At 42.4% G+C, this 14,427-nt stretch overlaps 1 protein-coding gene across 1 annotated transcript; it reads right to left on the reverse strand.

Moving 5' to 3' along the window:
* Positions 1-906: 906 nt before the first annotated feature.
* Positions 907-9,705, reverse strand: LOC145403572 (uncharacterized). Its single transcript, XM_080275250.1, has 7 exons — positions 9,529-9,705; positions 8,456-8,579; positions 7,562-7,672; positions 6,234-6,668; positions 5,710-5,805; positions 3,254-4,524; positions 907-1,086 (listed from the first exon to the last, which is right to left on the reverse strand). The coding sequence occupies exons 1-7, from the start codon at positions 9,703-9,705 to the stop codon at positions 907-909; spliced, it is 2,394 nt and encodes a 797-aa protein (XP_080131376.1).
* Positions 9,706-14,427: the final 4,722 nt, after the last annotated feature.

A 14,427-nucleotide genomic window follows, 5' to 3' on the forward strand; every position in this document is an offset into this window, starting at 1 on the left:
ACAAGCGAATTTTAATGTGTAGTTGGCATCCATCCCCACCTCCCAATTCAAGTACTCACTTCTCTCAAACTTTTCCAATCACGCTTCCATATTTACCCAGAAATCGTCTTCCACTTTAGTTTCTCTGTACACGTGAACAATAATTCCTCTTGCTTGTGTTCCTTCGTTCCTTTATGCACCAGGTTAGATGGTATAATGTGAAACTTACCGACTTAAATGATATTGGGAAGTAGTATTCATTTATCTGTTTTTGAAGAACGGCAGTAAGTCGCCAGTTTTATTTCATACCAACTCACATCTCAATAGTGCTGACTCAGGACGGGATAATTACTTCTATGACACAAAAACATTTCCAATTTTATTTTCTTATGACACAAAAACATTTCCAATTTTATTTCTGACACAAAAACATTTCCAATTTTATTTACTTCTGACAAAAACATTTCCAATTTTATTTACTTCTATGACACAAAAACACTTCCAGTTTTATTCGTATTTTAGTTTTTGTTAAATCTATTATCCAAATACATTTTACATGCCACATACTGTAGTATGATGTACCTGTACATCAATAAATAGCAAATAAAGAGTTGCTACGAATCTCTGCCTTCTGCCTTAAGATGATCTAGTATTTTTTTCCTTCCTTCCTTTTCTTGTTATTTTTCTTTTTCCTTACATGTTCTAATATCTTTCTTATTTTCTTTTTTGTCGTCTGGTAGTAAAAATAACGCTCATTTCGATAGTTAAGCCAAGATGTTCCAATATATATATATATATATATATATATATATATATATATATATATATATATATATATATATATATATATATATATATATATATATATATATATATTTTAACAGTGAAAATAGCACTCATTCAGATGGTGATTCAGGGTGTATGAGGTCAGTTGATGCAGAGTTGTTTGGTGTTGAAGGTGAGCGATGTGATGGCAGGCTTTGTACCGCTGTAGGTCACCCAGAACGGGATGGTGAGGGTCGCACCAGCTGCCTGATAGCCGTTATAATTCTTGTTGGTGAGGGTGATGACGGTGCCGGAAGTGGGGGAGGGATCACACACCCACACCTGCAACACAGCTAAATCAGTTACATTTTTACGTACATTAACATCAATTCTAAGCTGTTTACGTGCTGTCTGCCGCTGTAATCCTTGTTGGTGAAGGCAATACTGATGCAGGAGGTGGGCTAGACATCACACACACCCATACCTGAAGCAAAATCACATCTTCATTTAAACATCACAGGCTGGAAGAAGTACACCCACATTTGCAAAGTCATGTATTGAGGAAGTAAAACCGATTCGGCCCGACTTGGACCAAATGTGGGTATCTGAACAATTCGCGGCATTCCTGGATCAAAACACATCACAACTGAACCTCTCATCTCTTCGTCACATAATTCACACACACACACACACACACACACACACACACACACACACACACACACACAGTGGTAACGTTCCCGCCTGCCAACTGGTGGACGGGAGTTCGCGCCTCGCTCAGGTTGCGAAAAAGTTTCACTGACGAAGTGGGTGGTTACTGTCCCCCTTGAGCAAGGGGACGGGTGTGTGCGTCTGTGAAGGTCACAGCTTTGCCCTTAGATCGGACTATATGAGCTCTCAGCTCCCTTCCGGAAGGGTAAAAGCTGACGATCACGACAGCAAGTGATCCTGACCGACCCGGTGAATTACACACACACACACACACACACACACACACACACACACATTTACGATCACCTTCCTCCCGTACCTCAGATTAGGATTTACAGGATGAACAAGGGACGTGGAAAGTTTCATTATTATTCCTAAAAAAAAAAAATAATAATAATAGTATTAAGTTATGATCCTTTCCCTCGCACGACTATATTAAAAAAGAAAGAAACATGGGAAGATTTTACAGACCTCGTCCTATATGACAGAGAGACAGAGAGAGAGAGAGAGAGAGAATTACGACCAGGAGGCATCACCTTGTGCTAAGACGGAGATGTCCTGTGAAAGGCAGCAGCTCAGGCTATACCTTATTGTGAAGAGAAGTGGTGTGTGTGTAATTCACCGGGTCGGTCAGGATCACTTGATGGTCGTGATCGTCAGCGTTTACCCTCCCGGAAGGGAGCTGAGAGCTCATATAGTCCGATCTAAGGGCAAGGCTGTGACCTTCACACACGCACACACCCGTCCCCTTGCTCAAGGGGGACAGTAACCACCCACTTCGTCAGTGAAACTTTTCGCAACCTGAACGAGGCGCGAACTCCCGTCCACCAGCTGGCCAGCGAGAACGTTACCACTGCACCAGCGAGCGGTGTGTGTGTGTGTGTGTGTGTGTGTGTGTGTGTGTGTGTGTGTGTGTGTGTGTGTGTGTGTGTGTGTGTGTGTGTTATTACCTTTGTGCACTGTAGACCTCTCTCCCACCTATATATTTTGCTTTTATTATTATTCTTTAATCTTTTCCTTGGTTTACACTGTGGAATGAGTAGCCAATTATTCATAGTGTAGTTAACATTTGCTTATTTGCTTCCAGCGTTTCGTCGGCTAAGGAAGCTCCCTATCACCTCTTCCCAAGCGATTTATTTTACTTATTATACGTTACTATCGACTTTTGTGTTGCTTATACGATTCTACTATCACCTACATTGCACAAGAACGGTACATAACGATTTTAGCTATCCGTATCCAAAAAATAAATCGCTATGGAAAAGGTGCTAGGGAGCCTCATTACTAAACGGGCATACAAGCCTTGGTATTTACAGATATTGATATAATTATCTACGTTTAAGCACAACTGGAGTGATAATTACAGTCCCATGTTAAGGCGTATCCATTCTGTTTCCGACATTTGTACCGTCAACAAATCCGGATATTTAGTTCGTCAACATCGCTGATCGAAATTAGGAACAGACTAGGACCCTTCTGGCTGAATCATGTGGTGTCCTATCTGTAACATTTAGTCTAAGTCTTTTACATCAATTACGTCTCTTTTATTTCGGTCCGTGATTTAAACATGGAAGAAGTTTGTATAAAGAACGCAGCATATACTGTTCTTGTTTTCTCTTGGTGTTTTGTGGGATACCTGTAACAATTTTATATCTATTGCCAGACGCCTTAATCCCGTAGAGTGGCCAAAACAAACCGTCTCCATGTCTCCCTGTCCCCTGTCATTTCGCTCCCCTCCTACCAACTTACATCCCCTTTTCTCATATACCTCTCCACTCCATAGTAAAGGTAGACGTACCTGAAAGTTGGCAACCGAATGAGAGAAAGTGAGTTGGATAGCCCATGAGGAAGTGGCAGTTGGGACGGTTAGGACCAGAGTAGCTTGGTAGTTGCCGGCCCACTGGCTGGTCTGAGTGATGGTGGCACATATGCTGCTGCCTGGCCTGCTCGTGCTGGTTCGCCTGGTTGTTTGAGGCGACTGGGTGGAAGGACGAGTAGTTGTGACGGATGGCCCACCGCAGGAACTCAGTTGTCGCAAGGCAGCCACAGCGGACTGAAACCCGGCGTTGTAGTCACAGGCCACTTCATTGCTGACATAATCCTTCCTGTTGTCAATATATTGATCTTTAATATCTGGCCCCCCCACCAAGGCACCATACAGCACTTGTGGGTTTGGTTCAGAAGAGGAGTAGTCAGTCCAGGAACAAGGTGCGGGAGGATCCTTACATGAACTGCTGGCGTGATGAGGGCGTTGGGGCGGGTTATGACCGAAGCCCACAACATAACTCCGGCCACCATCACCCAGCATATAGTCAATCTGCTGCCTTCCAAACTGGCGATACTCTTCAGGCTTGATGCCCAGGTCAGCTGCTCGTAGACACACAAAAGCTACGTTGGCTGCGTACCTCAGTGAGCCCCACTTACTAATAAAGACAAGACCCTTCGGTGTCCTGTTCGTGTTCTTGATAATTTTGTTGCAGAACATTCGAAGGTGGCCTGAATATGTCGGTCTGTCAGCATTATCAGCCACCTGTGTCAGCAAGACCATAACACCTGGAGTCTTTTCAGCCCAAGAAAACTCACCAATTCCAGAGACACCGATTTTTGAGTAGTGTTGCTTGGCTTGGTTGAGGTAGTGTCTCTCACCCGTGGCGCGATACAGCCATGCCGCCGCCCACGCCAATTCATCATCATACACCCCGTAACTGTAATAAAACTTGGCCGCGTCTGTGATGGAGTCGGAGTATTTTCCCCTGTATTTGTCAGCAAAGTTGTAGAGCTGCCGGGCGTGGTGGAGACAGGTGGAGCTGTAGGCAGGGTCAGTTTGGTTAAAGAGGATAGAAGCGGCCGCTAGAGCTGCAGCAGTCTCCCCTGCCAAGTCCGAACCTGGCTTACTCTGCGTGATCTTGAAGGCAGGTCTCTTCATGGTCATATCCTCGGGTCGTCCCCAGTAGCTGTGGTCTACATCCCCCTCACCCACCTGGCCATAGAACACATTTGGCGCTACGTGGGCCTTTATAAAGTAATCCGTGGCCCACTTGACTGCTGCCAGCAGGTGACTCATCTCACCTGTAACAACATATCACAACTTGTTATAATCACAAGCCATAACAAACCACAGTGGGGGAGGTGGGGGTGAGACAAAGGGGGTGGTGTGGTGTGGTGTAGTGTGGTGTGGTGTGGTGTACAGTACTAAAAAACACTGGAAGGAGGAAATATTATACGCATACAAATACACACATACATAAACGCACACTCACAAACACAAGCATAAACAAACACACACACACATACAGATTAATTAACACCCTTGTCTGTGAAAGAGGAAGGATTACACTGGAAGGAGGAAGCACGAAGCAATCATTTTTTCCACCACAAAGGATGAACAAATGAACAAGTGTGTAACGGGATAGAATTACTTATACTATAGTGCAGTTAATATGGAGTGAATATAAATAAATGGCTACATGTATATTATGTGTGTACCAGTGAATAATTAAGAATGAAAACTGTCAGATGAAATTACAAACTCTATGTTATGTTGAATTATGTATCAAAGAAAGACCAGAAAGAATTATATAGATAATAAATAGATAGATATAGATAGATAGGTAGAGATATATATATATATATATATAGATAGATAGATAGATATGGATGGATATAGATAGATATAGATAGATGGATAGATAAATGGATATAGATAGATAGATAGATATAGATATAGATAGACTAATAGGCAGATAGATAGATGTGTGTGTGTGTGTGTGTGTGTGTGTGTGTTCCAGGCCTCTAAAAAACGAAATGAATACAGTCAAAGAATACAACAAGCGTGTATTGTACAGTCCCATGGCCGTGGGATAACTCACCCTGACTCTGTAGCCATCATACCGTTTACAGTAATAATTCTGTATCACACTCCTGTCAGTTCATAACCCAATTTGAAACGTAAAGCTTTGGGACAGGGGGAAAAATACAGACACACACACACACACACACACACACACACTCACTATAAGGATCTGATGGTAACGTAGGAAGAAAGGCTGTGTTAGTGAAAGAACGGAGCTGAAGAGATGGCGGGGGAAGAACAGTGACGAGGAGAGAGATGCAATAAAAGAAAAGCCTGTACTATCGCCTGCCCTTGAAACCCCCTGAGAAATGTTACAAGAATTACAGTGACAAATACATGAGTTTTATCGTGTTCAGTTATCTGAGGATGCACGTGGTGTGGTGTAGTGTGGTGTGACTCACCTGCTGTGGTATAGGCAGCACCATACTCAACAGCACCCCAAGCCAGCACCGTGGCAGCACTAGCCATTGGGTACCCGAACTTCACGTAGTCACCAGCTGGGGAAAAAAAAAAAAAACATGAAACTGTAATAAAAACAAGAATAAGAAAGAACGAAAGAAAAAAGTAATAATAATCCCTTCACCCTGAGGACGTATATCTTGCATTCTCGAGATTCTGTTCAGCTTAGGAGGGATCTTTACTGGTGAAGAGGTTAATGAAGGTTTTAAATTCCTCCAGTTTTAAAAGTTTCTCCTGACCTAAAATAATTTCGAAATGATATGAATTAAATAAATAATAATAAAGGCAATAAATGCGTTATTATTATTATTTATTTATTTATGTATTTTTTGCTGGACACCACACAAGGCAAAGGTAACGTGGCTGCATCTTTTCTTATTGATTTGTTCTGTTTCATTTCCTTATTCTCCCTTTTTGTTCCAATGTAATAATTCTGGTAATATTACCTACCCTCACACTACCTTACCATCGTAGTACCCGCCCTCCAAGTCGACTCTGGTCTGGGTGTGTGCGTCGAGTGCGTCATCTGTAGCCGAATCCCTCCTCCACGTAACTCGTTGATTTGGCGGCAGGAAACCCGACCGTTGAGCCTCGTAAAACAGCAGCGACTTGTGCAGCACCTCAGCGTAGTCGTACTTGGCGCTGAACTCACTGGTGCACGATGGAAGGGTTTCTGATAGTGTTGATGGGGGTTGACTGGATGAGGTCGGCTCTGTGGTTGATGCTGTGGTAGTCTGCTTTGTGGTTGCTGGTGTTGTTGTTGGCTGTGTGGTCGGTGCTGTGGTAGTCTGCTTGGTGGTTGCTGGTGCTGCTGTTGGTTGTGTGGTTGGTGGTGTGATAGTCAGCTTTGTGGTAACTGGTGGTGTTGTGGTAAGCGCTGGAGTTGGGGTGGTGGTGGTTGCTGGAAAAGAAAGAAAAATATATATGGCCCAGGCAGTGATGTATTTTGTTATTTTATCCAGAATATTTTGTACCCGGTCATATTACACCGTCCATTATTTCAAAATCAAAACTTCCACGAAACGAAGTCGGATAATCAAGTAGTAGTAGTAGTAGTAGTAGTAGTAGTAGTAGTAGTGGTGGTGGTGGTGGTGGTGGTGGTGGTAGAAGTAGTAGCAGAAGTAATAATAACGATGACAGTAGTAGTAGTTGCAGTTGTAGTAGTAGTAGTAGGCTAGTAGTAGTAGTAGTTGTTGTAGCAGTAGTAGTAGGCTAGTAGCAGTAGTAGTAGTAGTAGAAGAAGTAATAATAATGATTATAGCAGTAGTAGTAGTAGTAGTAGAAGTAATAATAATGATTATAGTAGTAGTATTAGAAGTAGAAGAAGAAGTAATAATAATGATTATAGTAGTAGTAGTAGTAGTAGTTATTGTTGTTGTTGTTGTTTGCGGTGTCATTATAGCGGAAAACCGAAGCAATGGGTGAAACGATCACCAAAACGGAATAATGTTATGCCAAAAAAAACACTATACCCTTTTTACTTTAACTTGGCCTAAAACTGTCATCTCTCCATCTTCAACGCTGAGCTGTAACGAGAGATTAGCACTAGAATATGGTGCTAGTCACGAAGAAGTGCTGTGGAAGGGATGTAGGGTCGTGGTACTGTCCTTGTCCAACCATTGAGCAACGTGAAATAAGCTACAAAAGGACGAAAATCTGGGCCAAGTTAGAGTAAAAGAAGTGTAGGAAGGAAGAGGTAACAATCCTACATGAAGCTAAGTTAGGTGTGTGTGTGTGTGTGTGTGTGTGTGTGTGTGTGAGAGAGAGAGAGAGAGAGAGAGAGAGGCTACTTACCCACGTATTCCCCGCCTGTGACGCGCTGGTAGTAACACAAAAACCCTCTTCTCTTGTTGACCTGACCATCACTGCGAAACTCCACTCTCAGCTCACCCTCGCCATACACATCTGCGGACACAACAATTTGAAAGAGACGAAACACACTGAAATCCATGGAGAAGACTGATTATACACAACAAATCAAGCGGATAGAGTTAGTGAATCGATATACTGTGTTCAGATGTTGCTAGATTAGTTCAGTTTTGTCATTATCGTTTGTCAAGAGGCAGCTCAGTTTAAGTTATGGTTTCCTGGTTATCATGAGAGAGAGAGAGAGAGAGAGAGAGAGAGAGAGAGAGAGAGAGAGAGAGAGAGAGAGAGAGAGAGAGAGAGAGAGAGAGAGAAGCTAAAATTTTGAAGTGGTATGGTAATGGGTGATGGGGCAGAGAAGGAGTACACCCTGTTAAAATGAGCACTGTTAGTTGGACGGTGTTACTTTCCAATGCTGTCTTCTTCCACTGAGCGACTGTCACTTTCATATAACTAGCATCTTGCAATACATGAGAAAATTTGAGAACAAACACTGCTTAATTATTTATTTATTTATTTAACAGCTTGCTCTTAACAGGTAGATTATACCGGTATGTAATAATAAAAACTATCATAAGCAACCGTTAGCCGATACTTCCTTGCTATAGTCTTGTGTTTCCCGCCATTTTTCAGTCCTTGCCGACTATCATTGCATATCCTTCCTTATACTTGTGTACATCCTATTGCCACTTATCCCATGCACATATTTTTACACAACACCTTACATCACAACAGACGTGGGAGAAGTGTAGGGGAACTTGAGATGGAGACTGTACAGAGACACAAGTACAATTTCATTTCGATTAACAGCATGGTACTAACTTTTGAACTTCGTCCTGCCACACACGTACACTCCATTGACGGCCAGCCAGTCCTTGGTGCACCCCACGGAATTCTCCAGGTTCATTATATCGCACCAGAACTTCAGCCTGGCGTCAGCACTGGCCTGGCGGGAGATGAGGGTGTCAGCTCAACAAACATGGCAAATATACGTGACTGATACACCGTGAGTCAGCCTGGCGTTAGCACTGGCCTGGTGGGAGATGGGATTGTCAACTCACGATATACAAACAAGGAAACTATGCGTGGCTGATAAACCGTGGGTTAGCTATAGACTTAGGCTAATAAACAGACCTGGACCTATTACTGACTCCTGACACCCTCACAGACACACAGACAGGCCTATCATTGCATTATGTCTGAAGAAAAGGTGAGGCATTTTCTGTTTGTTTTGTTTTGTTGCTGTTGTTGTTGCCCAACTGGCCGATCGACCACAATCAAGCAGTCGCCTACCCGTGACACACAGCGCACCTCGCCAGGGTTGGAGCAGGGTTCTTCCACAGCCGGGTGCAGGGAAAATGAAGGCGGCATAGGCCAGAGAGGATGAGCTGTGTACTGGAGATATCCATGAGTAGTAGTCTCATCCTGGATTTTGACTACTTGGTAAATGTGGTTGAGTTCCCCGCCTGAGAGTGTTATACAAAGCCAACTACCGGGCCTTGGCCTCACGTCACTGTCACCGTAGTTCGTCCCGGAATGATGGTAATCGTCCACTTACTACCTTTTGGTAACCCGACGGCTGCTACGTCATGTTCAGGGGTGACCCCTGGATATGCAGGGCAGGGACGTTCATCTTCCCTGAGCAGGGAGAATGTTTTAGCCGCCTACCTCATCTTCTTTCCGTATGTGTAGTATGTTCCTTTGTTTGGTGGGTGAGCAAGAATGCTATAGTATGTTGACATGCAAAGCACTGTTGAAACAAAGCATATTGAAGATAACAGCATAATAGGCGAATATTAATCTGTTGTGTCCGTCGAGTAAATGGATGTTATTCCTGAACCCTGTCAGTGTGTTCCATATGAACAACAGATATTACCGTCTTGCTGTTGTCTAACCTTGATGGTGTACACGAGCAGCTGGTTATGTGGGTACTTCCAAGGGTACCTCGGGCTGCTGATTGTCCCATTTGCTGCCAGGTAGATACCCCTACAGGCTGCTTGGACGGTGAGTGATAGTAACATTACCACCACCACTACCAACTCCGCCGCCATTATACTAAACTGTGGCGCCATCGTCTACAGGAATGGAAAAATGGAGAATTAGCACCAAGCCATAATATGGTTACGTGGCACTGCAGAAGTAGAGGGAAATCAAAGGCTGGAAGAAACAGGGAAATATCAAGAACGAGAGGTAAGACAAAGAGCAGAAGAGGACAGTAAGGAGAGAAAGACCGGAGACAAAATGACCTTTTTTTAATTCACCTCTTACGACAAGCAGGGTTACTGGTGAAATATTCTTTCCCCCCATCCGCAGAGAGGATCAACTGCAGGAAGGAACCGTTCACCAGGGGACGTGTTTATTAAGTGCCCTAACCAATTAATAAAATAAGTAGGTCTCCTTGGCATTATTATTATTATCATCATTATTATTATTATTAACATGCAATTATATTCAACTCACATAAGACATCTCGTAGCGAAAAAGGGTTAGTAATTTCTTTTGAATCCTTTGAATCAATACATCACAAGCAGAATTTAAATCAGTCATGTATATATTTTATTCCTTCTATTATCATACAGTTTCATTCAACTTAAAGTATACTTTTTATATTGAAGGTGTTAGATGCAGTCTTCATTAGCCCTTTCACTGCCACGGGGCTGCTAGGAAAAAGGAATTTGTCCAAAAGAAGCAAAAATCAAGCGCAGAAACACGCCACCGCAACGAAGGGGTTAAGGAAGCTCCCTATTAACCTCTTCCTAACCGATTTAGTTTTGGATACGGCTGGCTAATATCGTTTCATAGGTTGATATGTAAAGTATGGTGATATTAGAATTCCTTAATACAAAAGAGAGAGGGCACGGTGTAATAAGCAAGATAAATCGCTTAGGAAGAGATGTTAGGGAGCTTCTTTAACCAACAAGAATACGAACCTAGGACTGCAGGAGCATTCACAGCTCACCAAAAGGGAATTTCAGCGTATTAATTAAGCCTAGGGGACATCTCTTGTACTGGAGAGGTAAAAAAATAACAGCCGTCGTCAGAAATGTCTGACTACAGGTAAAGAAACTCATCTGAAGGTAGCATAAAAAAAGGGGGAGGGGGAGAATGACAATAAATATTTAAAGCAATCAATCATGGTTGTAAAGGGCTTGTGGGAAAATTCTGGCAAGGTGGAACACATGAATCAACTTACCCTCAGTGTGAGCCTCAAACGACTGAACGAAATTTGCATGTCAGAACAGGGTGGCTGATTAACGTAATTTATACCAGGACGAATCTCATTGATGACACACCTGCACCTTCCCTCACACACATGCACACCAAAACATCCACCACGAACTTTTAGCTAAATTTAGATAACGTGTAGGGACTTTAAATGACAAATTACAGTGCCAGAGCTAATTACAGTATCATGTAGGTCTGATGGGAGGTTTCTGAGTGATATATGTCGGTAATTTATTCACATATGTACATACTGTACAATACGTACCTTAGCCCTGCGGTTACCCTGCCACACCACACCACACCCATACCCATGCCATGCCATACCCACATACCTACTGTACACCATATATATATATATATATATATATATATATATATATATATATATATATATATATATATATATATATATATATATTGCCTCATCTTTGGGTGGGAAAAAAAGGATCTTATGTGTTTGGTGCACGTTCTCCCATTTTTATGTAAATTTTGTCACTAACAGTTTTTAAAGTTGATTCGTTTTGAATTTATTTTTTGGGAGAAACTATTTTTTAAAAGTTAGGTTAGGTTAAGTTACTTATTAATTAGGTTAATAATTATCACAAGTAATATTTAAGTATAACACTTATATAATCTAAAAATGACGAAATTTACGTAAAAATTACCTAGATGAAAAAACGGACCCACTGAAGAAGATTTTGCAGTGCATTTCTGAGTTTAAGCATTAAACAAACATTGAAATTTTATCGTGAAATAAATGTTATACTTAGGCTAAGTATTATATGTTATTGCTATCACACACCCCTTGAGAGAGGGGGTATGTGAGATGGAGCAAAGCAGTGAAGTGACATTGGACAGGGCGACGTGGAGGCGATTTATTTGTGGCCACCCCTTACGGGATTGAGGTGTCTGGCAATAGATAGATAGATAGATTATTAACTAACCTAATTTTTATTATTATTAGCTAACCTAGCTTCTTAAAGAAATGATTTCCCACAAAAAATAAATTCAGATTTGGAATCAGCTTAAAAGATTTTATGAGCAACGAAATTTACACAAAAAAATGGGAGAACGTGCACCAAAGACCCGAAACACACACACACACACACACACACACACACACACACACACACAGCTATCAGTTCATAGTGAAACTCCCTACCTTTATAAACATCAGACTTGCGTACGTAAGCACTCTCGTGAGCTTTAAAGTCACCTGACTGTTGATGGTGGTGGTGACTTAGGCCTTGGTGATGATGGTGTTACCTCTCGGCTGCCACGTTGGAGCCATGCAGTCAATGATCAGCATAACATGAGGCCATTACTCATACATTGCACTGGAAGTAATAAACATACAAATCAGGGAATACGTCTTATTTACCTATTTGCCTATTGCCTGACGCTACATCCTGTGAGGCGTTTCTGTCCCTACTCATAAATGACTTCTCCCATGATGCCCCACCCTCACATACGTACTCTGGCACCTTACCTTTCCACTTCCATCTCGGTCTCTCTCTCGTTCTTCTCCCACTGGCTTTACTCAAAACACTCTCCTAGTCAGTATCGCACTCTTCATTCGCTGCTCATAGCTTCGAGTTATTCTAGCCACCTCGAGGGAGTGGATGGTTGCTGATGGTAGAATGGTAACTGGTTGACGAGGTACTACCATGGTGCTAGACTGTAACCATAAGCTTCGGTATGGTCAGGCTTAATGCAAATGACGAACTGATTACCAGCTGGGATGTTTGCGGGGCCAGATGTAGATATACAGTACGCAGATACATATTCTCATAAAATTGTAAGGAGTCTCTGATTTGTAATTCTGTTCTGTCCGATGATTTTTATAGATATGACAACTTACTCGTGAGGTGTCAATCATACACGTAGTTACCTTTTGCGCTCAAGTCTGAGGACAGTAGCCTAATTGTTTAAACGCTTAAGAAAATACACAGAAACATAATCTGAGCAGGTACTGAGTAATCATACAGCTTGTTAGTTCATTTACTTACATATCAACAATCTGATTTTGTTATGCCATCATGATGTGGTTTATAATCAATTTCGGACACCACAAATTTGGCTATATAAACATACACACACACACACACACACACACACACACATTTAAGTAACGATGACGCAGTTTTCATGTCATGAATAGTACGTCCCTCACCACTGATTGGTGTGTCCGCTGCCAGCTGGGGTGTAGTACCACACATACAGGGTGGTCCATAAATAGCACTCCAACTCGATGGTATGTTATGCGTTGTGGGGACGGCTCATTCTGTTGGTATGGGCGTGGGTTTGGCAGTGGGATCAGGAAGTGAATAAATGAGTAGGATAAACATTGATAACGCTGACAGAGTTGTCCCCATAATGCACAAGAAATCGCCCGGAGTGGAAGAGGAGCGTCATGAGTGTATGGGTCGCCTTATGGGCCTACATACACATCACGGTGCCACACTTTTGCCGCACACGCCCTACTACTGTGCCCTTTACCTCTTCTTTCCCATGACGCCATTTTACCGTTAATCTTAATGGATAACTAACAGACGATTTGACGCAGCTTAGGTCTGGAGGAGTTAAGGGAAGCTTTAACCCCCTTCCGTTCGAAAATTCTCTCCTAAGCAAAGCAAAGTTGCTTAGTGTTAACAAGATGTATTATAGAACTGATGTCATATGATGAACGGGTTAACCATAACCCTTTACTGCCTCAGATGTGCACATGTAACATTTGCCGGTCAGTCTTCTAACATCAGAAACTTCACAAATGGCGTCCCCCAAGGATCTGTTTTGTCTTCTACTCTCTTTAACCTCTACATGCACGACATACACCCCACACTCCAGAAAGACATAGCTTCCTATACGGACGACATAACACTTAGCCTACATGTACACACCAAAATGCAAACACAGCCGCACACATCCTCCAACCTTACCTCAACACACTACACGAATGGTTCACCACAAACAGGCTCAATATAGTCCCAGCCAAATCTACAGTAACCCTTCTCACAAACTGGACAGCAGAACACAGTCACATTCCACACATCACCATAAACAACACTCCCCTACCACGCACGGACACACACCTTGGTGTAACATACAATACATCAATGTCACTTAACACATCGTAAACATTAAAGATAAATTAACACCAAAACTCAACGCTTTGAGGTCACTTGCCCATACAACATTTGGACACAACAAAGAAACCACCACCACAGTAGGCTATACAAACAATATATACGTTCAGTGATGAATTGTGCAAGCCCTGCTTGGGCTTCTAACCTCACTAAAACACATTACAACACTCTACAAACCATACAGAACAAGGCCCTAAAAATAATCACAGGCTGCACAACCCACAGACCACCTACACCAAGAAACCAAAGTCCTCAAAGTCAAGGATCATATAGACATGAGAGGCGCCCAAATTCTCACCGCAGCCTCCACAAACCCATACCATCCACTACACTACATGGCAGCACATCCACACATACCAAAGAACATCAAAGCAACACCCAACACACACGGTATCATACACAGATACTGTCATCTCTACCCCC

The sequence above is a fragment of the Coenobita brevimanus genome, chromosome 61 (genome assembly GCF_032717465.1).
Source record: "Coenobita brevimanus isolate Jiangsu-jjx chromosome 61, ASM3271746v2, whole genome shotgun sequence".
NCBI classification, from domain to species: domain Eukaryota; kingdom Metazoa; phylum Arthropoda; class Malacostraca; order Decapoda; family Coenobitidae; genus Coenobita; species Coenobita brevimanus.

Coding starts and splice junctions, on each gene's coding strand:
- LOC145403572 (XM_080275250.1), bottom strand. CDS start 9,705: ATGGCGCCACAGTTTAGTATAATGGCGGCGGAGTTGGTAGTGGTGGTG. Junction 6,669..7,561: donor CACAGGCGGGGAATACGTGG/GTAAGTAGCCTC, acceptor TTTCTTTTCCAG/CAACCACCACCACCCCAACT. Junction 1,087..3,253: donor ATTCGGTTGCCAACTTTCAG/GTACGTCTACCT, acceptor GCTGTGTTGCAG/GTGTGGGTGTGTGATCCCTC.